This window comes from Lepisosteus platostomus, chromosome 11 (assembly GCF_059453375.1).
Source record: "Lepisosteus platostomus isolate fLepPlt1 chromosome 11, fLepPlt1.hap1, whole genome shotgun sequence".
NCBI lineage: Eukaryota > Metazoa > Chordata > Actinopteri > Semionotiformes > Lepisosteidae > Lepisosteus > Lepisosteus platostomus.
The window spans coordinates 13,239,058-13,265,351 of NC_142621.1; the positions used below are offsets into that span (position 1 = coordinate 13,239,058).

At 35.6% G+C, this 26,294-nt stretch overlaps 1 protein-coding gene across 3 annotated transcripts in view; it reads left to right on the top strand.

The window, feature by feature from the left end:
- The first annotated feature begins 12,369 nt into the window (after positions 1 to 12,369).
- nos1apa (nitric oxide synthase 1 (neuronal) adaptor protein a) overlaps positions 12,370 to 26,294 on the top strand; it is a 113,553-nt gene continuing 99,628 nt past the window's right edge. For all 3 annotated transcript variants that reach the window (XM_088598490.1, XM_088598491.1, XM_088598492.1), the window contains exons 1-2: positions 12,370 to 12,902; positions 13,223 to 13,294. In XM_088598490.1, the coding sequence (XP_088454616.1) occupies positions 12,798 to 12,902; positions 13,223 to 13,294 (177 nt within the window). In that variant the 5' untranslated portion in view covers positions 12,370 to 12,797. The remainder of the gene's footprint in view (positions 12,903 to 13,222; positions 13,295 to 26,294) is intronic.

Sequence of the window (26,294 nt, forward strand, 5' to 3'; positions counted from 1 at the left end):
ATGGAGTGACAGTGTTAAGGACACAAAACAGCAAACCCAAGCAGAGCAATTAATACAAGCAATGTGAATTGACATCAGATACCATTAATGCACACATACAGTACTGTACTATGCAGGCAGACACAGGAAACTCCAAAATGCAATCAGTAAGCAAATACAAGTGCAACTATTTTTACATTAATAATTCAGCATGCCATTTCCCCACAGTGCTTAGTAACTGAGCCAATGCAATTAGTACTCCTTCAAATCCATGATCTCTTTGACTGTCTGTTAGTCCCTGCACATCCAAATTCATATTATTGTCAAGCTGTCACGCTCGTAAACCCCTCCTCTTAAGGACGCTCCAGCCCTTCCTAGTTTTGTACTTATCTCCTGCACCTGCCGCCTGTTCCTGCCCCCCGTCCTATAAAAGCCAGACGCTCCTGCCAATCTGGGCTCAGCTTTGGAAGATGGACGCCCAAAAGCCCGCCTACCCACGAGTCCAGGAGCGACTTGATGGCATCCGCTTCACAACGGCGTCCTGACCATCTGGGTCCGGGACTGGAGCGTTTGGTCCCGTTACCCCCTTTTATTGTCCGACCTTTTGCCGGATCCCGCTCCGGCTTTTAAATCTGTTTGTCTGTGTCTGGATGGATCTCCCGGTTTTGGACATTGTATCATTCTTGGATTTGCTGCAGACTCCCTTGGACTTGCTGGCCTTGGACACACACCCCTGAACACCAGCGCACCTTGGACATGCCCCCTGTTTTCCTTCCAGCCCCTTTGCATGCTTTTTCCCTGTGTTTTCCTTACTCCTCTCCGGATTGTGCTGTCTGCATAGGGTCCTGGATGAACACTTCATGACACAAGTACCATATTCAGACAGCTTGGCCAACTACAGATTCCTACAGTTTAGAAAACAGATTCCCAGACAGATTTATTTCTTATCTAGGTTCAAAATACTGCCACGCAGGAATATTAAAAACATTTTTTTATACCATTACATATTTGTCTTCAATGTATAAATGTGGATCCAATGGGAACAATATAATGGAATATATTATTAATTCATACATTAACATTCTGAATTGCAATGAAAGTATAGAAATATTACACAATCCCCAAAAATCATATCATTGATATTTTTTGTTTCTCAAGATATTTCAATATCGTTTCTATTGCCCTAAAACTGCATCTTCTAGGACTAAAGATACAAATTCTCCCTTAATTCATTTCTACGTGATCTGTTCTGCAGTGGGCCATAATCTTACTAAGAATTACCAATGCAAGCATCATTCATATAGGCATTGAACATTAGTGATGGATGGAGTGAGTCCCCACCTGTATGCGCAGCTCTTTGAGGTCCAAACACAAGCACTGCAACCCCTACTCAGAGATCAGCTATCTCTTCTGTAATCTTTTTCTACCAGTTACTAACATAAATCCATGTTCAAGTTTATTAAACAATATTTATTGAACTATGACATTTGTCTGCAACTTCATTTTTTGCACTTGAACAAGGTCACAAAGTAACAATTTCCATTGGTCTGCTTTTTAATAGAATTTCATTGTAAATGAATAATTCTATATCCTTTTCTTTAGAAACAGTAAAAGCAGGGTAAAAATATACCCTTTAGCCAATGTACATATTGCCCATACTCACACACAATGGCCTAGAAAATAAATTACAGCTGGATCAAGATCTGTGAAACAAAGTTCAGCTTTTTTTGAGATCTCCAGATAAACCGGCCATTGGTATAATGTGTAGGAGATGAGAGACACTTTGTCTCAAGGTTAAGCAGATTTTATTTTATTACAGAATTTTCTGGATGATGGTGATACCCCAAATTAAAACATGCACGTGTGACACCGAGGAGTATTTTCATGTATATTTATTTTTTTGTTGAACAAAATCTATGCAACTTCAGTGACATCTTGTGGCTCAAGAAAATATCACTGTATACAGTAATTGTTTTGTTTGTTTGAGAATTTACACCTGTTCCTGTTATGATCTTATTCAATATTAAAATACATATTTATCTGTGGAAATATTAAAAAATTATTGAGGCTTCCAAATCATGAGATCTGAAACTTCTGTTCCATATTATTAAAGGAAATCTTCAGGAGCGCCACTTCTAAGAGAAGAAAAACATCTGCATCAAAGAAGAACAAGGAGTTATATATACTGTACTTCACCTTTCAAGTTATAATTTTTTCCTTTTCATTTTCCTCAATGTGTTTTTCTGAAATATATGCTAAGATATGTCAAACAAAACAATGTAATCAGGCACATCTATTTTGCAAAGTAAAAATTAAAAGTTAACAGACTCTTAAAATTGCATTAAGTCCAATACCAAATTGAGCAATATATTGAAATATTTAATACAATGCTTCTGAAAACAAAATATATGTTTTCTGTATATATATATATTCTGTTTTGTTAGGTTATATGGAATCAGCTTCTGTAATTGAATGTGATTGAATTCATACACAGGTAGTTTTTGACATACTGTACATATTTAACATACTGTGTTTTTACTCATTAAATAGTCTATATTTGTGTTTTCCTTTATACCAGAGATGGAAGCTGCTCATAGGTTAAAATTATCCACATAATCTACCCTGTCAGCTTTTCTTTACTATTTGGCAAAAAATAAAAGATAGGATCAGCACATACCTTCAATCTGCTATGTGAGTTTACAAAAGAAACTAATGATTTACTTGCTTTGGTTGCTCTAGTATATATCTACTGGTCAAATACATTTGTGATCCATAATTTAGGTACATAAGGCAGACTACAATTTAGAATTTCTCTGTAGTCTCTTCTGGCAGAATTAGAAAAGTAGCTACAGTACCTTACAGTACAGTATCACACAAAACAACACACAACAAAATCTCATTTAATTATTACTTGTAATCAACTCATTATTACAATTCAGATAAAAGGTGTAGTGGGCTCTTGCCTTTAATGCTGCACATTTGTGAGAAATGTAGCTAGATACACTATAGCAAAATGTAGATTTTGCTTTCTGATAACTCTTTGGTGAATGTACAGTATTAAAGTCCTTTTTTGTGTTAGCACTTAAATCCTTTCACACATTCTCACAGAGTAAACAATGATCACTTCCTCATAAATTTGTGATTTATCTCTCTTTGCTCTCTGCTGCTGTGTTGCATTGTATGACTGTGTTTGAAGATTAAGATTAAGATCACAGCTTGCTTTTATAATCCACAAAAATAAATTGCATGGTGTCTTGCTGCTTGTTATTTAAACACACTCTGTCACTTTAGGAAATATACTTGTGAAAATAGTAAAATAAGAATCAATTTGCTTTTTAATTCCCTAGGAAAGACTGACATGTGACACTATTTTTCTTTTTTTTGTTAAAGGATCTAACTTGATTATCTGAATAAGCAGGGCAGTCAGTATTAGATCTTGCCAATTAGATCTTGTTGTAAAGTTGTAAATTTTACAAAATTTGTTTTGCTCAATTTAATCAGAGTCCAAAATTTAATTTACACCCTACAATCACTGGGGCTACAATCATTACTCCAACAGCAAAACTATACCTAAAAGACTGACAATAAGAGACACTTCTTCACAAAAAGGGTGGTGAGAGTCCGGATTAAACTGCCTGGCCGTGCTGTTGAAGCAGTTTCCCTTGAATTGCTCAACAGCTGAAAAAGATCTGAATAAACTGCTATTGCTAGCAACCAAATAAATAAAATGCCTCTTCTTTGAGACCTTTTTTCAAGGTTTAACTTATATGATTAACTCCATTAAATGCCTTTAACCATTGAGAGATTCTGGAACAGAGTTAATATAGCCACGCAGTAAGGTGGTGTGAATTTAAGTGCTGCTCTTTCACAGTTCTTGAGTTGTGGGTTCAAGTTTCATTTTGGGGAGCCTTCGGTGCAGAATGTGTTTTCTCTTAATGCTCCAATTTCCTACCACAATCCAAAAATGTGTTTACTAGGTGAACTAATGTCTCTAAGTTGGCTCTTTGTGTGTGTGTCCTGTGATCCTACCCAGATAACTGTCCTGCCATGTGGCTTGTGTTTGCTTGGTTAGGATCTTGTTCAGTGTAGCCCTTCAGATGTGTTGGCATGCTTTATACCCCACACAAACGTGAGGTTATATTCTGTACACAAATATTAGTAGTATTAGTAGTAACATTACAAAAACATTGTATAAACATTGTATCGGTTCGAATCCGAGTCACGGCATCGGTTTGACACCGATATCACGGCAAAGGGAGCTCAACGTTTCATCAATTTCACTACGGGATTAATAAAGTATTATCTATCTATCTATAAACTCTACAAAAATCTGCTTAACCTGTCCTTGAAGTGTAGTCAAACCAAAATAATCTGTGAATTTGAAAGTATGAGAAAGTTGGCAAAACAGAAGAGGCCATTTTGCCCATCTTGATCATTTGGTCTGTAGGTGATGACTAAATTTAATTGAAAGACACAGTAGAATTGGATTTGATAAAATGACTTGTAGAGACTCCAACCAGATTCTTACAACTTTTCTGTAGGTTTTCAGTTTTCGGTTTTCAGTTTTAAATGGGCTTTTCCTTAGTTTCTATTTGCGTGGTCTGGTTCGAGTTTCACTGTTAATTCTGATGAAGACTCCATCTCTTAAATTCACAAATATAAATGTTTTGTTCCAGATGAATGCTTATATACATAAAAAAGGAACTATTAATCTCCTCATTGAACCCTAGTTTGTAACTAATCGGGAAAATAATAAAACAGAATCACACAAAAAATAAATTACCATTATGTGGAAGCTGTTCTTATACAAACCCACATTGCTTTATTTCATATATTGTACTGTATAGGGAACAAATTGAATGAATCTGAAGTCACATGGGCATTTTGTCTCAAAGGATACAATTTTTTATAATCCATCCATCCATTTTCTAACTGCTTCCTCCCATACAGGGTTGTGAGGAGCTGGTGCCTATCCCAGCAAGCAACGGGCACAAGGCCAGTTCATCACAGTGCATGCACAAACACAAAAATGCACACACTCACACCAGGACCAGTTTATCCAGAATTAAGATCACTTTACTAGCCATATACAATTTGTGTTGTCTTAATTGTTAAGAAGCCAATTAACCTACAGTACCAATATGTCTTTGGACTGTGAGTGGAAACCAGAGTACCCAGAGTAAATCTACACAAACAGGGAAGATCATACAAACTCATCACTGATAGCACCCCAGGTCCAGAATTGAGCCCACAGCACCAGAGCTGTGAGACAGCCATGCTAACCACTGTGCTACCATGCCTCCCTGAATTTGTTTAATTTAATTAGTTAAATTAGTACAACATAAACATGTTGAATAATTTGTATTGCTATTAGTTTTTGTTGTTTTATGTTAGCTTTAAAATCATAACATAATTTCTGTTCTTAAAATACTCTAGGTAGTTTAATTAAATTTCCATTTCTTTTTTGTTTTCAGCACTGTACATTTCTCTTCTTTTCTCAAAAGAAGCTCCTAAAACTCCTATTGCAAAACAGCAGGGCTAGCATGTTCCACAACATGAAAACAACAATTCCGCTGTCACTTTGAATGTCTAGAATCCAGGTATTTGTTGCTAGGAGACCTGCTTTATTCTTGCTTTTGTGTAAGACTGTGGGTTGAAAAGCCTGCAGCATGCTGACAAGACAGCTGTGATGGTGTATCAGAACAGAACTGATGGTACATCACTCATATATAGTAATAGATTTATATATTAGTTTTGTCTTTTATCTTGCAGACATATACTGTAGCTGTATGGTTATCATTTCCATGCAACTTTTTAATTAGATTTTTGCAAATGCTTATTGTACTAGTATGGTTTTCAGGAAACTCATAATCCACTTTTCACATTACAGTATGTAGGGGAGTAATTGTGTACATCAAACATTCTGAAACATTAAAAAGTTTGTATTTAAAGAAACGAATGGTTTATTATCTCAAAAACGACCTTATGTTATTATTATTATTATTATTTTATCATTTTTATGCTACAATACTTAATGTTCTATTTACAAAAGATATTTGAGATTCAGTTACATATATGCTTATGTAAAGCAGGACACAACCTGGACACAATATACAGTTGCCATGAATGCCTACTTCCATTGTTTAGAGCAAATTAAAATTTGCATTAAGGAACAAGTAATAGGTTTATTCCATGCCGTGAAGCCTTCTTCAGGCGAAACGTTGTTTTTTCTCTTCTCTTTTCAGCATGGAATAAACCTATTACTTCTTTCTTTGCAAACTACGCACGCTGACGCAGCTACCCACCTGTCTGGGAAAGCAAGTGGTTCCTGTCACACGTCATTCGTTTTGAGGTGTTGTATAGAGAGCACTGACGCCCTCTTCTGGATACTTTAAACACTGCACTTATCTCAAAGAAAGGATGATGAAGAAACAGATCAGTATACAGTAATAATAATAATGTTTTTTTATTAGCCCTATACAATTTCTTGCATTAGGAATGCATCTTTTCGCATACCCCAGCTTTTCTCCAGGGAGACACAGACACAGGGAGAGAAGCTTGGGGTCAGAGCGCAGGGTCTGCCATTGTACGGCACCCCTGGAGCAGTTGGGGTTAAGGGCCTTGCTCAGGGGCCCAACAGAGTAGGATTCCTCTGCCGGCCGAGGGATTTGAACCGGCAACCTTCCGGTCACAGGCACAGATCCTTAGCCACAGAGCCACCGCTCCGCCAGTGGATATCTTGATTCATTTTCAGTGATACTTCATATTGCAATCATGATTAAGATTAGCTTGGAGGTGTGGACTTCACAGACCATCTTGGTCTTCTGAACTGGACATCTTGGATGATCAAGAGAACTAAAAACGAAACTCAAATTCTAATAAGTTGGGTAAATCCAGAGATCTCCAGGCTTGATTCTTCCAGAGAATGAAGAAGACTTCAGGAGCTGAGTTTTCTTTTTTTATGTTTGATGTACAAAACACTAAGCTGATGTTTCTTTTATTTTTGGGAGCAGACTTTTCTGTTTTTGTGTACTATACTTGTAATTTGTAAACGTATAAAAACGATATGGACAATGTAAGACACTGAGAACATGTACTGTGCAGTATGGTCCTGAAACAGTCTTTAGGGCATCATGCACTACAAACAAAGGAGTATACATGAACTATTAAGAGAAATAAAGCTAAAATATTTTGAAAAACTTCTCTAGTATGGAAAATAAATATTTTGTTCTGATTTTGCTTCCTAGAGAGAATTTCTCTCTTTTGAGGTATTAAGGTACAAGTAATCCACAAGTAACAGGTTGTCAATGGGTTTAAAACATTAAGTAGCAACACCAAAATTAGCTTTGATTTATTATGTTATTTCACCAATGGAAACCTCACACTTTACAGTAGATATAATCTTAGGTGACACAAAAAGGATGATAATTCTACATATTCACAAACACTCATACACAATCCAGATGGTAATAAAGTAACATTAACATGAGAATCAACTAGATGTTTAGGACAGATGTTTGATCTAGGCCTAAAGTTGGAAAACCTTCCAGGACATTTATCATTATTTATTCGAGTGAAAGCATGATGTGGTAAAAGGCTGTCAACTAGAAATTAGACTTAATACCATAGGTATTATAAAAACATGTTTATGTGAATCATTCATAATGTCTCTTCTTAGAAAATGATATGCTGGAGCACATCCTCATATACTTAACAGAGAGCGGCACTTTCACTGTGCTGCTTTGTTTTGTTAACCACCATTCTAATGATGGCATTGCAAATAACAGCTGTGTAGGTTGTTGCAGTTATGATTAATTGCAGTGCATTATGCCAAGCATAGACTAACGTCATAAACCCAAGTCATGGAGAAGGATCACAGCAGCTTTATTAAAAAACAAATGTGCAGTACCAATGATAAAAATCAGCCATCCAGTTATCTGGCTTTCAACTACTTTCACGTTAAATTAAAACAGTTATCAGTGCCAGTGCTTTTTATGTAAAAAGCACTGTGTTTAAAAAGTATAAAGGCAATGTAATACTTACCAGCTGATTGTACATACATGTAAGATATCATCAGCATTTCTCAAAAAACTTTGTAACATGAGTGACTCATTACGGAGAATTACATTCAAAATATATGAATGCAAATTAACTTTTAAGAGAATGTCAGAGAATGTAAATTAGTTCCTTCCTTGAGGCAGCATTATTCTTGCAGCTGGTTGACTGCTAATTAAAATTAAAGTTATACTATCTTTTGATCGTATTGGATCAGGCATTCTTATTTTAGCAGTTTTCTGTGTTCATTGTGGGACAGTAGTGAGGCTGAACATTATCAGTAAGAGCTGTGTTATCTGTTCTCTGATTGGCACTAAAGTGCCACAACTTGCTTTCCAGATTGCAGAAACAAAAATGTCTTGGCTATGAACATTTTTAAGAAGAGTTATCACAGCGTGACAGCAGCAGATGGTCAGGTTGAATAACAATTGTCTTTTATGAATTGGAGGACACAGCATGGAAATTAAAAGTAAGATTATAGATGTTTTCCATGAATGAGAAGAGATGGATGATAATGTGGACAGAAAATGGGTTGGGGTAATTTAACTGTTGAAATATTACCAATTATATTTTTTTAAATATTACTTACCCTAACTGGAACAACTAAATACAGATTTTTGCACATTTCAAAAATGCTCAATATCATTACTTTTGGAGAGGAAGCATCCATTGCCCACTAAGACATTTTTCAATATGTTTTCAACCTTCTGTAACAGCTCACTGATATAGAAATACAGTAGCTTACTTACAGAAAATAGTAGTCAGTGCTTACCGCTTTTTGGTATATGGATATGCTATATTAAACTCATGGTATTCATACAGTATCAATTGTGTTGTTCCCTGTATAAGCAATTAACTAGAATAAGCACTTACAGGTTTACAAGTTGTCGAGTTTACATGATTCCTTTGAAAACAATCAGATTAATGTGATATGTTTGGATACCCTTGAGAGAGAAATACTGTAGTTCTCCTTTGGACAAGAAAGATATTAGATATTAAAAGATAAAGATATTGATAGGGAAGACCAACTAAGAATTACTGCAATAATAAACATAACTATCAAAGACAATCAAACACATAACCCTTTTTCATGTTTTATTTTCTTGTAGCATTATGTTTACTCATAGTTGTGCTGCTACAGTATGTACACTGTATAGCAATATGCTAATTGTTGTGTACAACAAACAAATTGAAGTGAAGATTCAAGAGTGATTACTCTGGCAGAAGAGTCTAGCCAGTACAGAACTACCATGGATGAATTGAGGGCTATACAGTATGACTGCACAATGTTAAAGTGATGATGATGCTTTATATTTATTATTAATACTGAATGACTATTTTCCTTCAGGAAATTCTTGATAATGTGACAAGTCTCCCAAAAGTCCCTCTTAATAAATATGACTCTTAATTAATATATTTTTTTCTGTGAGTCACTTCAACTGGATATGAAAATAGAAATACCAAGCCCGCAAACAAAAAACCCTATCCAAGTACAGTATATAGCACCTGTGACCTGAATTACATTTCTGCCTTAAGCTCCTCAAGACAAGAAATGAATTAGAGCTGCACAAATTTTCATTCATCTCACATCAATAGATGTATTTCATGTTACCAACATGGCATGCTTACAGATCTGAACTTTGAAAAGCCTCAAAAATAGAAAAGATAACTATCACAATATTGTTTATGTTTGTTAGTTCTTTTTTTACCAGTGTAATTGACTCTTGTTTTCTTGAGTGCTTCATAGAGGAAGCATTGTCACTGTATCTCCTTATTCTTTACTCTTTTTATTATTTAGTGTGCCACTACCTACAAAGGGACAGGTGGGTAATAAATATGAATATTTTTACAAGTACAAGATTTGAGATTACTCAGAATGTACTGTGTCATAAAAAATAGTTTTCCATATATTGTATGCTTTGTATCTGCCCGTAAAAACTCTTCAGTTAACCTCTTAGTATTAACGGACTATTCTGCTGAAAGCAGCTTTGAGTAATCACAGCATTGAAATATTATTTGCAACTTGATATGCACTTTGCCGTAATGTGGTAAATGCTTTTCTGATCAAAAAGAGTGTTATTAAACAATGCTATATAACAGGTAGTATAATTCATAATGTTTCAAAATTATAATAATGAAGTCCTTTGCATCATTATTTGTATAATTGACTGCATATGTTTGAAATTCATAGTAAATATCAATGTTTTAAAAAAAGTATACATATTTGGAAAATGGTGTTATAAGCTGTGACCACTAGCAGGTAGTCTTGTCTTCCAAAAACAGTCATACAGTTTCTTGACAATATTATAGAATAACTTATGCATATATACATTAAAGGAGGAAAGGACGTGGTTTTCATACCGCAGACGCTTGTAGGAGTGGCGTGAAATATGCTTCAAAAACATTTTAATTGAGCTTTTAGATATTGATCTCTTATCGTACAAGGTTAAACGATTTAAGCAATAAGGTATTGGAATCCTTGTTATTTCTCTTTGTATAGTCATAACATACATTTTCTGAGTATCTTTAGTCCAGCATTCTTATAAATGTGCTATGATGATTTGAAACAGTCAGTTTTTATTCTTTTAAATAATCAAAAACTAAAAAGGCAAGGTGAAGTACTGTAAATGTCTAAAATACCCAATATTAATGCGCTACTAATATTATGCAGAATAATAGTCATGCTGACAGTGCATCGTACAGTACGATGTTATCACCGATATGTGGGAATGACAGAGCCGATAGAAGCTTAATTTACAGCCACTAGGTGAAGCACCGTCTGTCTTTCAATGAGTATTTACTGTAGAATGACATAAAGCACGCGAATCTACTTAAGATTTCTGGCCGTTTGGGCTTTGCTGTCTCAGCAGTGAATAATGTCTAAACTGAATATTCAATATTAAACATTGGAGTGACGGTACAAAACCATTAAAACATAAGGCCGGGAGAGAACTCTCTGTGTTAAATAAAAACAGCAGAATGCTTTAGCTAACCTGATATCCAAGAAAGAAAGCGCATCTTTTTGCCGTTACAACAGTTAATGAGCTTTTTCGCGTGAAAATAGTCCGAGATTTTCAGAATCACTGCTCAAGGGCTAGATAAAATAGAATAAAATTATATTCAAAGGCTCTCTATTCCTATCAGAAAACTAAATTAATTGGTCATTAATGCTAAAAAAGGAGTTTGATCTGTAATTGTAGTAGTTCGTGGGAAATACTATTTTTCTTTTTTGCATACAGGACGACAGATGTATTGCTTGGTATGTGAGTATATGTTTTGTTAGTTAACCATAGAAAACATAAATGTGTATCCTGAACTTGCAGCGCTTTAAAAAACAGATTTTTAAATTAAATGTTGTCATTTCATTTCATTTTGTGTATTGAGCCACGGTATATACTTTATATTGTACTTTTCAATAAAAATAAACATAGTTGGGACAGTTAGTTTTGTAACAAAAACAAAACAACTTAAGAAGAATTGTATCTATTGCATATAGCATATTTAATAGATACAATTATAGCAAATATACAGTAGCACCGATACAAATATAGCACTTAGTAAAAAAACGGGAAATCAGGTCTTGTCATATTTGTATCAAATGAGTTATTCAAAATATTATCCAAAGTTGTAGTTTTCAAACAATTTAATGACATTTTAAGTCATACAAAAAAAAGGTTACAGTCGTTTTTAATTAAATTAATTGGAACAACTTTAATAATTACAGTAAACAAACATTTTAAGCATCTAAATATAGACTTACAATTATTAAGTTAATTCTATATCATAACTAATACTGGATATTAGTTTAAAGGAAACCATGTTTTGTTGACTAATTTAATCATTTAAAAATACAAGAGCTCCAGCAAATCACAATATTTATATTATCATTAACATTACCTCTGGAATCTGATAATAAAGTAGGAACGACCTGTATGTGTCTATCATTTAAAACATAAATCCTCCTGTTTTACTGCTAGAAAATATAAGCGAGTCTAGAAAGTCCCCTTTTAATTTGAGCCTCAGTGAAGAGATTTTAAGTGATTATTTAAGTAATTCTTATTTGATGTGTTATAGCAAGATGAGATAGCAGTATCTCAGATAAACTACAATTCTTTTTGCCTTAATAACACAGTTAAGCCACTAGGGATATTGATTTGCCTGCCACATTTCCTTTTTTCTGTGGTACCACTAGGAACCATACACCGTTTCCCAAACTTAAAATGAATGAGGAAAAAAAGGGAGTCTATATCCCCTCCTACTAATCTATGATGCAACGCTGTTCCAATGAAAACAGGTGGAATTCCCAGATACAACCAATCACTGTCTCTTCCCGAATTATCCAAGTAGGAGAGTGTGTATGTATCCCAGACATGGCGCTGCCGTGAACTGCGAATGCATAAGCTAGTTTGTTGATGTAATTTAACGCAGAAATCACGGTGTAAGGTCATTTTTCCCCATACTCCTTCTTCGACTTCCGCATTTTTGCTAGGTTATCTTTTTCTTACTGTAGGGAAAGGGAATATCGCTTATTGAAGCATATGAACTGTTACGTTGAACTGAGGAAGTGTGTCGACTTCAGTGTTTGCTATTGCTTCAAAGTTACATTAGCTACCTATTGGGTACTAGCAGCACAGTGACCTTTCGGACAAAAACGCACTGCAATGGACTGCTGGAGTTAGGAAGTTGAATCAGCTTAATCGCATCGGTTATCGTTCAGTCTCCCGTTTTGATTTCTGAATACTGATACACTCGTTAAGGTGATCATGCCGGGGAAAACCAAATACAATTTAGTTGATGATGGTCATGATTTGAGGATTCCACTGCACAACGAGGAAGCGTTCCAACATGGAATCAATTTCGAAGCGAAGGTAAGATATTTCGAATTCCTTTCACGAGTCCCAGTAGCAACTCAACCTGAGAGAATGTTAATGTTTATAAAAAACAGAGTCTTTGTTGTTTTTGTTGTAAAATTATTTGTCCTTTTTTTAGTTAGTTATTGATGTCTGATAAACTTTTCTCTTTAAGATTCACATCTTGACACCTTTAAACTCTTTATTTCACAATGCCTATTAACCCATACTATTTAAGTACTCCAAATGATGCAGCTATGCTGGATCTTTAATGCCTTTTTGCCCGCAAGCTTTACGGGTGTTTTATTAGGTTCTTTCCAACTGTTTTTCATTTTTAGTACATTGGTAGTCTGGATGTGTCAAGACCGAACAGCCGAGTAGAGATAGTGGCTGCAATGAGAAGAATTAGGGTAAGTTCTTGTTTATTAGTGTGTTCCTGTGATAGGTTCTCTGATGGACATTGACCTGAACGTTTAATAACGCACGATTCTTTCTGTATAACTATTCACCGTTTGATATACACAATCTTTTTTTTTCTTTCAATATTGCATCTATTTGCATAGTTATTCGTTGGGTTTCGTAAAGACGGATTGCTGACTATCCAAAAAGTAAAACGCTTGATATAGCTTCGTTTTCTCTTAGAAGAAAAGAAGGCAGGATCAGTTACTGGCCGAGTTACAAGCCGTAGAGCAAAGTGTAAGAAATGTTTACGCCGCTGATTACATTTCCAAGGCAAAGTCTGTTTTGATTCACAGGTAATAGTGAATGAAGAGTGGCGTTATTTTAGTTTATTTTTCAGTTAGGGCTTCTGTGGTCTTTAAACCAAATTTATACAAACTTAAAAGACACATTGTAGTCATTGAGAAAGCACATACCTACGCAGTGTAAGAACAGGTTCATGTCAAAGTAGACCCCCTTTCAGCAAACATCCCTGTCATAAATGAGCGGACTGGAGAAACGTATAGGCTATGTTGGATATTTTATGGAAATGATATCCAAGCTCACAATGCCCTGTAATACACAGACGTACAGTAACAATAGTATTGGCAAGTGCCCTAGCACAAGTTTACAATAGACCTATTATTTCGTCACCTAGAGCAGGAGGTACAAAATTTCAGTCCTGGAGGAGGTCTTAAATCCTCAAAGAATGGGGAAAAAGGCTTAAACAGGTCCTTTGAAGCCAACAATTAGATCATTTAGGTGATTAAGAGCTTGGTAGAAAAAAATGTGCAAACTCTGCTGTCCTCCAGGACTGGAGTTGTTTGACCCTGACTTATAGGATATGAATTAAGAAGCTGGAAGTGATACAACTGGGCTTTTGTAAACAAACAATTCAAGTTTAAAGGGTCAGTGTGGGGGTTTCTTGACTAGCAGTAATGCAATCCAGCTGTCGCACTTGGGTGGTGCCTGTTTACTTTTCTGTAAATTAGTTTTCTTTGTGTACCTTAAGTAGACATAAATACTGAAATAATTTGTATCTCTCTTTAATTAAACCCAGAACTCCGATGAAAGGGCGCCTTTCAGCACATTAGGTTCATCTGGTTCAATTCAGCTATAGTCCCATAGATAGTACTGGGAGCACCCATCCCCCGTATGAAATCCTATTGCATCCCATTGCCCTCATTGGCAGGTGCTCCAGGAGTTATGAGGTACTGTAGTACTGCTAACCACTACAGACCATACTACACTTAATGAATAATGGAAAAAAGAATAGAATGTTCTATAATATGTAAAGATACTGTATATCAGTTTTGTACTTGCTATCATCGGGGTATAATTTCTTAGAAAACTGATGACTACATATATAATATAAATGTACTAATAATCTCATTGCATGCTGTTTACAACAGCCATATTATTACATTATTAGAGGATTTGGTTGACTAACAAACATTTAATCTTACCGAGGTTACTGCTTTTTTGATAATGGTATATCTGATGGTAAATTATGGGGACAGCACCTGAAAATAACCATACTTTTTATAACTTTCATTTAACTGTATTTTTGTAGTTAAATACAAATTAAGTGGGTCATTGATAATTCTTTGAGTGATCATGCTGAGTGAAACTATCCAATGTGATTTTTTTATTTAGTAAAATGCTATCAATATTAAACATTTCTGTCAGTTACCTGTCATTTCTATCAGTAACCCAGAAACTGAATTCTTTGCACAGACCAGCAAGAAGCTTTTTTGCATATAACGGGATGGGAAGAGGAGCTGGTATATCGGCTTTATCACTGAGTTTGAGAGCCTGAATGTAGTGATTTCTTGCTGACGTGCTGCAGACATTCATCTCTGATGTTGAAAAGGAAGTAACAAGACGGACAGAAAGAAGTACTTTAAGGGCCAACTCTTTCATTTTTACAGTATCTCTCTAGAAGGTGGCTTTCATGAAATAGGTTTACTGAAGTTCACAATGTTTATGTTTTGGGGGTATGAGAGCAGAAATATTTCAAGTCATCCCCTGAATGTGGAGAAAACGGAGAAATTAGAAATTTGATCTTGGAGAGAAATGAAGGGGCTTCCTGTGGTATTTAACGTTCTAAATAAGAATTACCTGTGTGATGAGGTGTGGGGCTTTTTTAAGTCATCACAACTGATTGGCTGATTCCAAACGGCAAGTGAAAGCTGGTGGATGGTATGACAAGTAAAACGAAAAAGGGATGTGACATTTTTCTACTATAATGATATAGCCCCATTACCTTTGAAAATATTTTCAACGTATCTGAATATTTTTATTTTATTGCTTATTACCAGTCCATTTAAACAATTTCCTTTATATACTGAATAAAGAATAAGCATGAGGGAGTCCTATAAACCTGTCTTGCCTGTATGATTCCACCAGAGATAGCTACACTCTTTAAAGTGTGCAGCCACATTACTGTGTATTTGTTGTTCTGGATTTCAGCTCTTCTCTGTAAACTGCTAATTGGGCAGTTGTTAAAAGGGAATCTTTTATTAGTCTTATCTCTTGCTAAGCTAGGATGCTTCTAATTATATGAAGTGGTTTGACCACCAAATAAACTGTGGCTATTGTTCCATAAGGTTAATATGCTGTAGTAACCTTTGGCTGTTCCCTGAAGAGAGAAGAAACTGCAGTGATAAGACACATGTCATTGCCAACTGGCCTGCAAGTGCTTGTATTAAGGCCTGTAATGTGCCACATATTAACCGAAAGTGATGCGGTATTATACTCTATTGACATTCTATGGGGGAAAAAAAGCAGTTACATTGACTGCCTTGGCTATGTTAATAATAATAATAATAATTGCTTACACTTATATAGCGCTTTTCTGGACACTCCACTCAAAGCGCTTTACAGGTAATGGGGACTCCCCTCCACCACCACCAATGTGCAGCATCCACCTGGATGATGCGACGGCAGCCATAGTGCGCCAGAACGCTCACCACACATCAGATATCAGTGGGGAGGAGAGCAGAGTAATGTAGCCAATTCATAGAGTAATTTAACATGTTGACTGTTAAATTAGAAAAACCTTGAGGGCTCTATCTCGCAAGGTAGGGCCAGCAGCCATATCACTCTGCAACTCACAACTGGCAGCCCACTGAAGCTAAGCAGGTGTGAGCCCGGTCAGTACCTGGATGGGAGACCTCCTGGGAAAAACTAAGGTTGGCAACGGCACTGGGATTGTGGTATTGTATAATTTTTTTGGGACGTTCTATTCCTAAGTATTTATAGAGTTCAATACATACAGTATGCGTCTGCAAGTGCCATTAGGCCTTGTAATTTAAGTGAATGTGGGTTTTTTGAATTCATCTACAGTATTAGGTTGCTGCTGGAACAGGTGTTAGTGGGGCCAGCGGGGGGTGCTCACCCTGATGTCCATGTGGGTCCTAATGCCTCAGTATAGTGATGGGGACACTATACTGTAAACAGGCGCCGTCCTTCGGATGAGACTTAAAACCAAGGTCCTGACTCTCTGTGGTCATTAAAAATCCCAGGGCGCTTCTCGAAAAAAGAGTAGGGGTGTAACCCCAGCGTCCTGGCCAAATCTCCCATTGGCCCTTAACAATCATGGCTTCCTAATAATCCCCATCTACGAATTGGCTTCATTACTCTGCTCTCCTCCCCACTGATAGTAGCTGATGTGTGGTGAGCGTTCTGGCGCACTCTGGCTGCCGTCGCTTCATCCAGGTGGATGCTGCACATTGGTGGTGGTGGAGGAGAGTCCCCATTACCTGTAAAGTGCTTTGAGTGGAGTGTCCATAAAAAGCACTATATAAGTGTAAGCAATTATTATTAAATTATCTAGTCTGTAAAACGTTTTTGCTGAGTAGTTTATTTTTGAGACATTTGTGTTTGCCTATATTAACTCCTGACTTGACGATTCCATTTTGTCAATGAGTTGGGTTTTTTTTTTCTTTTGTCAAAGCTTTTTTTTCCCCCTGTTGCTCTGGATTGATAAAGCTGAAAATGGTATTAATGAAAAACAAAAAATCACTAAAAATGAAATTCTTCCCTTCTTCTGTTTCTACAATTGACAGAAAATGTGACAATATAAAGGTCTCTAGCCCCAGTGCTGGACAGTTAGTATCTTGCTGACTGCTTTACAATGGAGTTCTAATTCACCAAACTTGATGTCATTGCTATAATTCAGTTTAATTCAACTTTAAAGCATCAGCACCTTAGGAGCTGGGAGAAGTTGGTAAATTGGTTCGATTAAGATAATAAAGAACTGACTTGTTATGGGTGATGAATAGGAATGAAAATCCAGAGACACTGGGCCCCTGGAACCACTCTGGATTAGTCAAGATGAAAATGTTTACCTAATGAAATTTAATGAAGAAACCTATAAAACCTGAAGGGCAGGGACTCTGCTCATAAAGAGCTAAAGAAAACTCAAGAGATAAGCATATATTTTAGTTATTTTGACTGATCTGTTTTTATGACAAAGTGAAGCCAGTGATGAGGGGAAAAAGTACAATGAAAAAGTGTTCAGCAAGAAGTTTTAAGATTATACAGTAAATAGCCTGTTTCAGGCATAACCAGTACTGATTTATAATGTATTCTGTTGCAGGATTTTGACATATCTGGCTTAACACTTTGATGTAACTGTTTATTAAATCATATACAGTAATTAAGCTGATGGCATTAAAGATGGACATGAGTGAGCTAAAATGATCAATATGTGACTGCCCCAGGCCAGATCTCTTTCTGGCCAGTACACACTAAGTGCAGATTTTCCCATTAACCTTTAAAATGGAAGCATAAAAGCATCCTCCCTAGGTATAACAGCTGTTGGCATGGGAAAGGCACTGGTAATACTAGCATGGGAGTGATTGTTAAACATTCCCTATGGAAGAAAAACATGGTGTACTGAGTGTGTCCCAGGAGAATTTCCTACAATATGGCACTTTCTGCATATGTTTGTTACTCTGTATGATCATCTGTATTATGCGCTTATTTTATTCATCAATTCACCTAATTACATTAGCAATTAACATAATTACAGGTTTAGGCCAGGAAGCTAGACTGCAGTGCTTCCTTGGAATTAGTTTATTAAACAAATATCCTTGATTAAGATTTCCCTGATTTTTAGTTCTGAAATAGTTAATAAAAAAAACTGAGAGGTTTAAAACAATGTACAGTAGGAAGTGACTGTCAAAAACTACAGCTGTGAAAGCTTTTATCAGACTAATTGTTTGTAGTTGTACAAATAGTGACTGAATGTAATGGATTAGTACCAGTGGTGTTTATTTTGGTTAAATCCTTACAACTTTGGTTACTGACACTCGGGATAGATATTATAAAGTAAACATGGCTTCTGGATTGGCTAATTAATTATATAATTCTCCAAATTATGTAATCAATTCTCTTAGAGCACTCGCATAAAACCGTACCATCTCCATGTCGAGATTTAGGCCCCAGGTGCAGAATGTATTCTTAAATATGACTCAATAAGTTAATAATATCTATTTTCCCCTTTGAGTTCTGAGCCAGTTATTCCATTGAAAAACTGGCGTTCTTGTTCTTGTATTCATATGTGTGATGATTGCATTTGATTTATATTCCTCACATTGATCTGGCTTTTGTGTGTATAGGTAAGATGGAATGAAGTGGAAGTTTAGAAAAAAATACACTGTAATGGAAGATTCTCAAGCAATGTAAAAAATGTAATCACCTCCATGTGCTTTTTAACATTGTCATGTATTAAATTGCAGAATATTCATGTTATTAAAATGTTTTTATTTACATCATAATAACCCTTCTTACTTCTTAATTCCGCCCCCCGAAAGAGGTTACAGTTGCTTAGCAACTCACAGCTGTAATCTGTGGAAGCCTGCTTAGACAAGATTTCTGAAAGTCTTAATTACAGGTTTATATGAACACTGTCATTTTTTTTTACAGTTTACTATACATTTAATGAGATTTTCTATATTGTCCCTTAATGCAGGATAATAAGATGCCTAAAGTTTCTGAATTTGGAAAAACTGAAAAACAAAATGTCTGCTGCAGTGCATGATTTGTTTTGTGGGGAACACTTGGACAAGAAATAGTTTGCTAAAAAGACTAAATTGCAGCATTGGTGCCAGTTTGAGAAAAAGTATTTGTATAAAATGTGAATTACATGGTCCACAAAAACAACCATTTCAGCGGCAACCATCTGATAATGTTTCATATCCTATTAGCCTATGCATAAGCAAAACAGAATTTCCCTTTTTATGTGAAAATCAACAAAGGCCATAACTGTGCAACCGTGTAATAGCCTGTATAACTTTCAAGTCAAGCAGGAACCTCTTTAGGTATAGAACAATTTTGAATTGATTCTCGTTGCATTGCCTTCAGGTGTAACCATCTGATGTAGAACACACAAGCTCTTCTTGAGGCTTTGAATTTTGGAAATCGTAAACCCTGCTTGTTTTAAAAATAATTCATTTTTCCATTTCTGCCCTTTTAGGAAATGGAATGATTTACTTTGGTATAAAGTAAAATAGATGTTTGCTAAGCCTGCTGTGTCTGTCTTGTAAGACTAATGTTTGCTGTGCAATAGGCCTTATCAACCTAAAGAATAATTAAAAAAACTGAACATGGCTTTCTTGTCTAGCGCATTTTGCAGTTGTTGAAGCTCAGAGATAGCAGCTGAACGTCAGCCTCCACCATTACTGTTTGTTTTAGGATTTTGTATCTTTGTCATCCTTTTGTCTGGAATTAATACTCATACCTTCATTTAGTAGTGTTAAAAACATGATAAAGCTTGAATATTAGGGGGATATATGTAATTTATTTTATCTTCAGGCTTAATTAAAAGTAGCTTCTGTTTACCTGCCATGCAGTGATTGACATTAATGACTAATCCTCCAGACGCCTGTCAAATGAAGGTGAGCCTATGAATCATTAATGCTTTTCTTTTCAGACTTTCTTAACCTGATGATGCTATGAGTCAGAAGACCCTTTCATAGTTTGTCCAATCTTGTATCTTGCATATGTGCTCATGAAATGCTACCATAAACCTCTGATATTGAAATAGTCTGCAAGATTTTAAATCTTATGTGCCCTTGATTTTAATCACAAAAGTGCTTTATGCATTTGATATGTGATATCATGTGTACCGTAATTTTGATACTTGAAAGGTTAATGAATATTCTTAAAGACTCAGCTATCTATCTAGATGTTAGTTGGTTTACCAGTTTCACAGTATTGTAGATATTTGTTTTGTAAAGTTATCCTAGATGTGTGTTGATAAATGATAATAAAATGCTGTTCCATACTTTGTAAACTCTGGAGAGTTCATATACAGTAAATGTAGGTTTCTATCTAACAACCAATTCTTAATAAGAAAGATATAGTATAAATAAGTTTCCATTAATGGTATTTTTACTTTTAGATTTTCTTTTTAAGACCTATATAGATTATTTGTGTAAAATCCATAATTTACGGTGTTGCTAGTGTAACGAATATACCCCTGCATATAATAGCTGCCCAGGCTGGGGGAGTTCTCCTATAGCTCAGCTGGCAAGTTCCCTGTTTTATGATGCTGGAGACCCGGCTTTGCGCCCAGGCAGTGAGGGACGAACTGGCAGGGAAGGAGCACCAAGGGCGGAAACCCCAAGAACCATTACAATGGTGGCCCATACGGGGATGGCCCTGATTGGTGAATGAGGTGATTATGGTTTTGAGCACAGCTTGCTGTGTGATTAATTTCAGTTATCAAATTCAAATTGGTGCATTTGTTTAATGGTAGTGGAATTTGCAGTTTGACCTAAGCAACAGCAATATCTTGTTTAACATGCTGGGCAAAACCATTTATCTTTTAGTTCAATAAGTATAGCTCAGAAATTCAGTGAAATTGGATGCAAACACCCTAAGGATGTTGTTACTTTTACATTTGCCTTTTAGAAAAAGGTTATTAGATTGATTCATCTAGTTTAGTGCAACAGAAGAGCCAAATCATTTGGATTTTTTACAAACCTTTTTTGGAAGCCAGTCTTCTTACTAGTTCTAAATTTTGTTCCTGCAAGTAAACACTTCTGAATCTATGAAAGATTTTATGCTTTTCTTTAATGACCTCATTATGCAGTTAACTGACAACCTGTCCGTAAACTAACACATCCTTTCTTGGTCAGTATTTTGCCGTAATGACTAGGATCTCTAAATCAGTCTTTTTTTTTCCCGTCCTGTGAGGCACCCTTGCTAAACATTATTCAGTGTATGTCACGTTTTGCCTTTCATCACAGTGATCTGAAGAGCTGGTTAGCTCAGATCACAGTGGTTGATCGCATCACATCCTCTTTATGGAGGTATCTGTTTTGTAATGCTTATGTAGCAAAAAAGGTATTGTTATAATTCATTCTTGTTTTAGTCATGCATGCTGTAGCACGGAGGAATAAGTCATTGCTAGTCATTGATATTAAACAAGAACCGTTTAGAATTTGTAATATGTTAATCTAATGCATTTTATTACTGTTATCATTTAAATAATGGCCTAGCTGCAGCCAAGAAATGACTTATTAAGCTAAATGACGAATAATATGCATCCATTTTGAAATCCACCAATTTCAGAACAGACTATGAAAATGAATAATCTTTTTCATTTCTGGCTGCTTTTGCAAATCAATGTAGGCATTAACCTTTGTCATCATGTGCAGAATAACTGCTGTTTTCTACCCGCCATATTAAACATTTAAAAATAATGCATATAAGCAATCAGATCCTTTTTTAAAAAGTTTTGAGTAATACATTTTTTAACATTAGAGCAATCCATCATTAAAACTTATGATGTCAATAACCAGTTCTGAAATGTTTGTGTGTATACAGTACTTGAAAAACCATAAAAAAATATAAATACCAGTCCTCACCCCAAAATATAAAGTTTTAATTGCATGCAAAACGGAGGAGCGGATCAGCAAAAAGTCAGACTGGTTCCTTTTCCAACTTATATAGAGATGGGTAATAAACCTGAGCACTGATGTTGATCCCATTGACAAATTTCTCAACGAGATTCAGCCTGAAGTATGAGCAAATAAGTACAGGTTGTGCTGTAGGCATTTCACCATGGAAATATTCCGACATGATCTGCATGCAGAGCTAACGGGTAGTGTTTGTCGGCAAAGTTGGAATGTTAAATTCAATTCAATTGCACTCATTTGGCAGTCTAGATAAAGTATCTAAAAATCATTATGTAAATTGGAGGTTTTACATGTTACTGTGTACTTGTACATTCACTGTGGTTTGAAATTAATTCATAAATTCCGATTCTTTATAACCCTGAAGTGTGAAAACAGCGTTGAAGTTCCCCTTTAATATGAAGTAGGAAATAACTTTACAGAATAATTAATGAGGTCTCCTGCATTCTGGTTAAAGTTTCAGCTGAGATTTACAGTATAGTATGTACTGTACAGTACACTGCAGTGTTTGCTTAATTCCCATAGACTGGTTTTCATATGTATCTGAAAGAGATCTGCAGTGAGCATGAATAGTTTTAAGTGTCTTGATTGTAATCTTTAAGCTTAGGTTTTGAATCTATATGTGGCTCCATTTTTCTAAAAACCCATGTCAGCTGTGAGGCTTGTAATCGAAAGGGACAAACCTGGTGATGATATTTTTATGACTTAACCTCATGTCACATTTCCAGCTTGACTGGTACACGTGTGGTACAGTAGATAAACAGCACACCCAGTTCCTTCTATCAACCTGTTGTGCAATCACAAAGAGCTTTAGAAAATTCTTACAGTATGTGTAAGAAAGAAAGGTGGCTGCTGGATTTGTTCAGTATACCTGTCACTTTCCACAGGTCTCATTAACAGCCTATCAGTCACCTCAAGAAACTTGGCCTGAACAAAGCTGCTTGTTCTCCCTTTTTCATCATGTCTGTCAACAGCACTTTCTAAATGAACAGCTGATGTAATTGGTTAACAAAAACAAAATCCCTCTTCCAGTAATTTACTATGTCAGAAAGTCCTTGATTTAAAATGTAGGTTTTTAGTGGTAGACGGAGCTATTTTGTTTTTAATTCCCCTTAGTCCTAAGCAAAAATAATTGAAAACTGCATATTCTAGGTTTCTTACAATTACAGTAAATTCATGTAAAACTGATCCTTCTCTCATGCTACATTATCAGCTTGTATTGATTTGACGTGAAATCATCATGTCCATACTGTATACAGACATGCATGATAATGAAAGTCCCTGATGCAGAGCAATTCTTTCTCTGTGTGCAAGATGAGCCTCTCCATTATTGTTCCTCAGTGCACAAAAAGGTGAAATAGACCTTAGTGCCGGATGCTTTTATCAGGTTCTGTTTGGGGTCGTGACTATGTTGTAGAGTAAGGAAAAGATTCCCTCTTGAGACAGTGTTTGCACTCAAGCAAAACAGCTACCCAGGAACAACATATTGCATTTCCTAAACGCAAAAATAAGAATTGTAGTGCTGCTTTTTACAGACTGTATGTTCACAATACTTATCTTTAATGTAATTCTTCAACACATAACGCAAGTTAATATTATATTGAAACCTAACATAATGGATGACTTTTGTTTATTTGGTGACAGGCATTAATTAAATCATAATTCTGAGTTATAGATCCAGCACATAATCTTGGATCCTTTTTCTAAATGCTGTCTTTTTGCAGAGTGAAAATATCTTGGCTACTTCAGTAGACTTAAGTGTTGGAATGTTTTTTGAATATACTGCTCGGAAACTGATACAAATCAAAGCTGATATGAGTTAGTGGAGCATAAAACTGCAGCTATCGGGAATATAGAAGGGATATTTTCCCTTTATGTGGTTTAATACTAGTGCATTATATTGCATTACCCACTTCATAAACTAAGCTTATGATACACACAACAATAATAAAAATCCTTTTAGATTTTGTTACCAAGTTAGTTACAAAACCAGAGCCAGAATGAGAGTAAACTCCTAGTTTACAAATATATTTTTTTAATATAATGAATTCCCCAATTACGATAAGCATGGTGCCTATTTCTGGCCTCATCTTGGCAGTACACAAATGTTAATACATCAGTAAAATAACATTGCTTTAATAATAAAATCCAGTAAGCTTTCATCAAGGGTTATTTTTTCCTCTAATGTATATTTTATCTCCAAAATTTAAATACTTGGGAAGGAAGAAATTATGCTGTATAATAAGGACACAAATTACAAATGAGAGGAGTTAATTTGGCTAATCTAATCCAGCCGTTTCCTTCAAGAAGCCAGGGTTTGGCTTCAACACGGTTGGTTTCCATACTCCCACAACTCTTTGTGTATAGAATTATGTCCTTGGTTTTAAATTCACTTCCACATACTGTAGTTTAACTTCCAATTGGATACATGTTTCTGAAGTCCACCAGGCTGGCTGTGTGAAGCCTTTTTAGAACTTTGGAACCTGGATCATGTCCCGTCATAGACTTTTCGGTTCAAGACCCAATTTTTTTTTTAATATCCTGTCAGTGCAGAAAATTGTTTTTAACTTGGGTACATATCTGTTTGTTCTTTTCTGGCCTGTTTCTAGACCAGCAATATTTTTTTAAGGACATAAACACTAGATGGGCATAATAGCCTTTCATTTGTAACCTGTTTGATAGTAGGAGATTGATACAACTATCTCATCCAGCTATATCTTGAAAGAAACCAGAGTACAGGCTTCAACAGCATGGCTGAATAGTTTGATCCATATATATTTCCATAAGCCTTTGAGAAAAGAAATATGGAACAGGAGGTACTTTTAATGCAAGTAGTTCCCACTTTTTGTCTTCAGGTGCATTGATTGTTGGTAAGGCAGTGACAAAAACTGAATGGGACTTAATGGAATGGAAATTAACTCACCCCCACACGCACACCCATTATATTGGTCAATAATAATGATAATAATAAAAATTTCATCACTCAGGGGTTGGAGTTATATGCATGAATGTTTTGACAAAGGTAGAGTTGCATGAAGTGTCACAGTTGCAAAAATAAAGTTCATGAATGGAAAACAAAGCTTGTTTTTCTTGCAATTCTGATTGATCCTTTAATTGTGCAGAGGTGCGTTATTTGTGCAAGTTACATCTGTTACTTGGAGAATTACTTGCAGTATAAGCAAAACGTGTGTACAGTATTTGGAATTTAATTTAGTTTCCATTCTTAAAAATGATGGTGATAGAAATAAAAATGACAAATGTTGCAACAAAAGCAGTTTTCAGAAAAGCTCATTTGAAGCAATTAAGCCAGATGTTCTTTAAGTGGGGTCATATGATTGAAATTGAAGCTCACTTTTGTTGCTTATATACTGTAGGTGTCTTATCAAAGTAATGGTAACATTAACTGATTTTCTTTCCAAATGTCTATGTTCTTAGAAAATTTATTGTTCATAAGCTGTGATATTTACCAGTCATTTTTAAATGTTGGCACTGAGTCATGGCCTGTTAGTATGCTGTGCAGAGGCAACCGGTACATTGAGTTTTCCCTTTTGCTTCCTCATAACCTTGACATGTCTTTTTATTTGGCTATGGGCTGGGTAAGATTACCTTTTGCTTGTTCCCGGAGGAAGGCTAAAACAAGACATTAATGAAATCTGCTAGGAAACTGGGTACTGATAGGACACAATCATTACTGAGTTGCTTGGTTTTTCTGTCATGGCAGTTTGAAAGCTCCAGCAATCAGGAAGGCAGGCTGTTTAATTGACCTGACTGCCCTCAGTGAAGATTTGGCAGTAAGAAGGTTCAGTGCTTTTAATAATGTTGCAGTAATGAAAGCCTCAAAACTTCAAAGTTTTGTAATGAAACTTAACAGTAATAAAATGCTCTTGATCTTATATTCACAAAAGATGATATTGGTGAATATCTCATTTGAGAGAGAAGCTTTAAATTTGACCATTAAGCAGAGAAAATGGCATGTCTTCCCAGAAACAATTTATTTTGTTGCTGGACGATGAGGTGGGAAGCATCTGTTGAAAGCTACTGT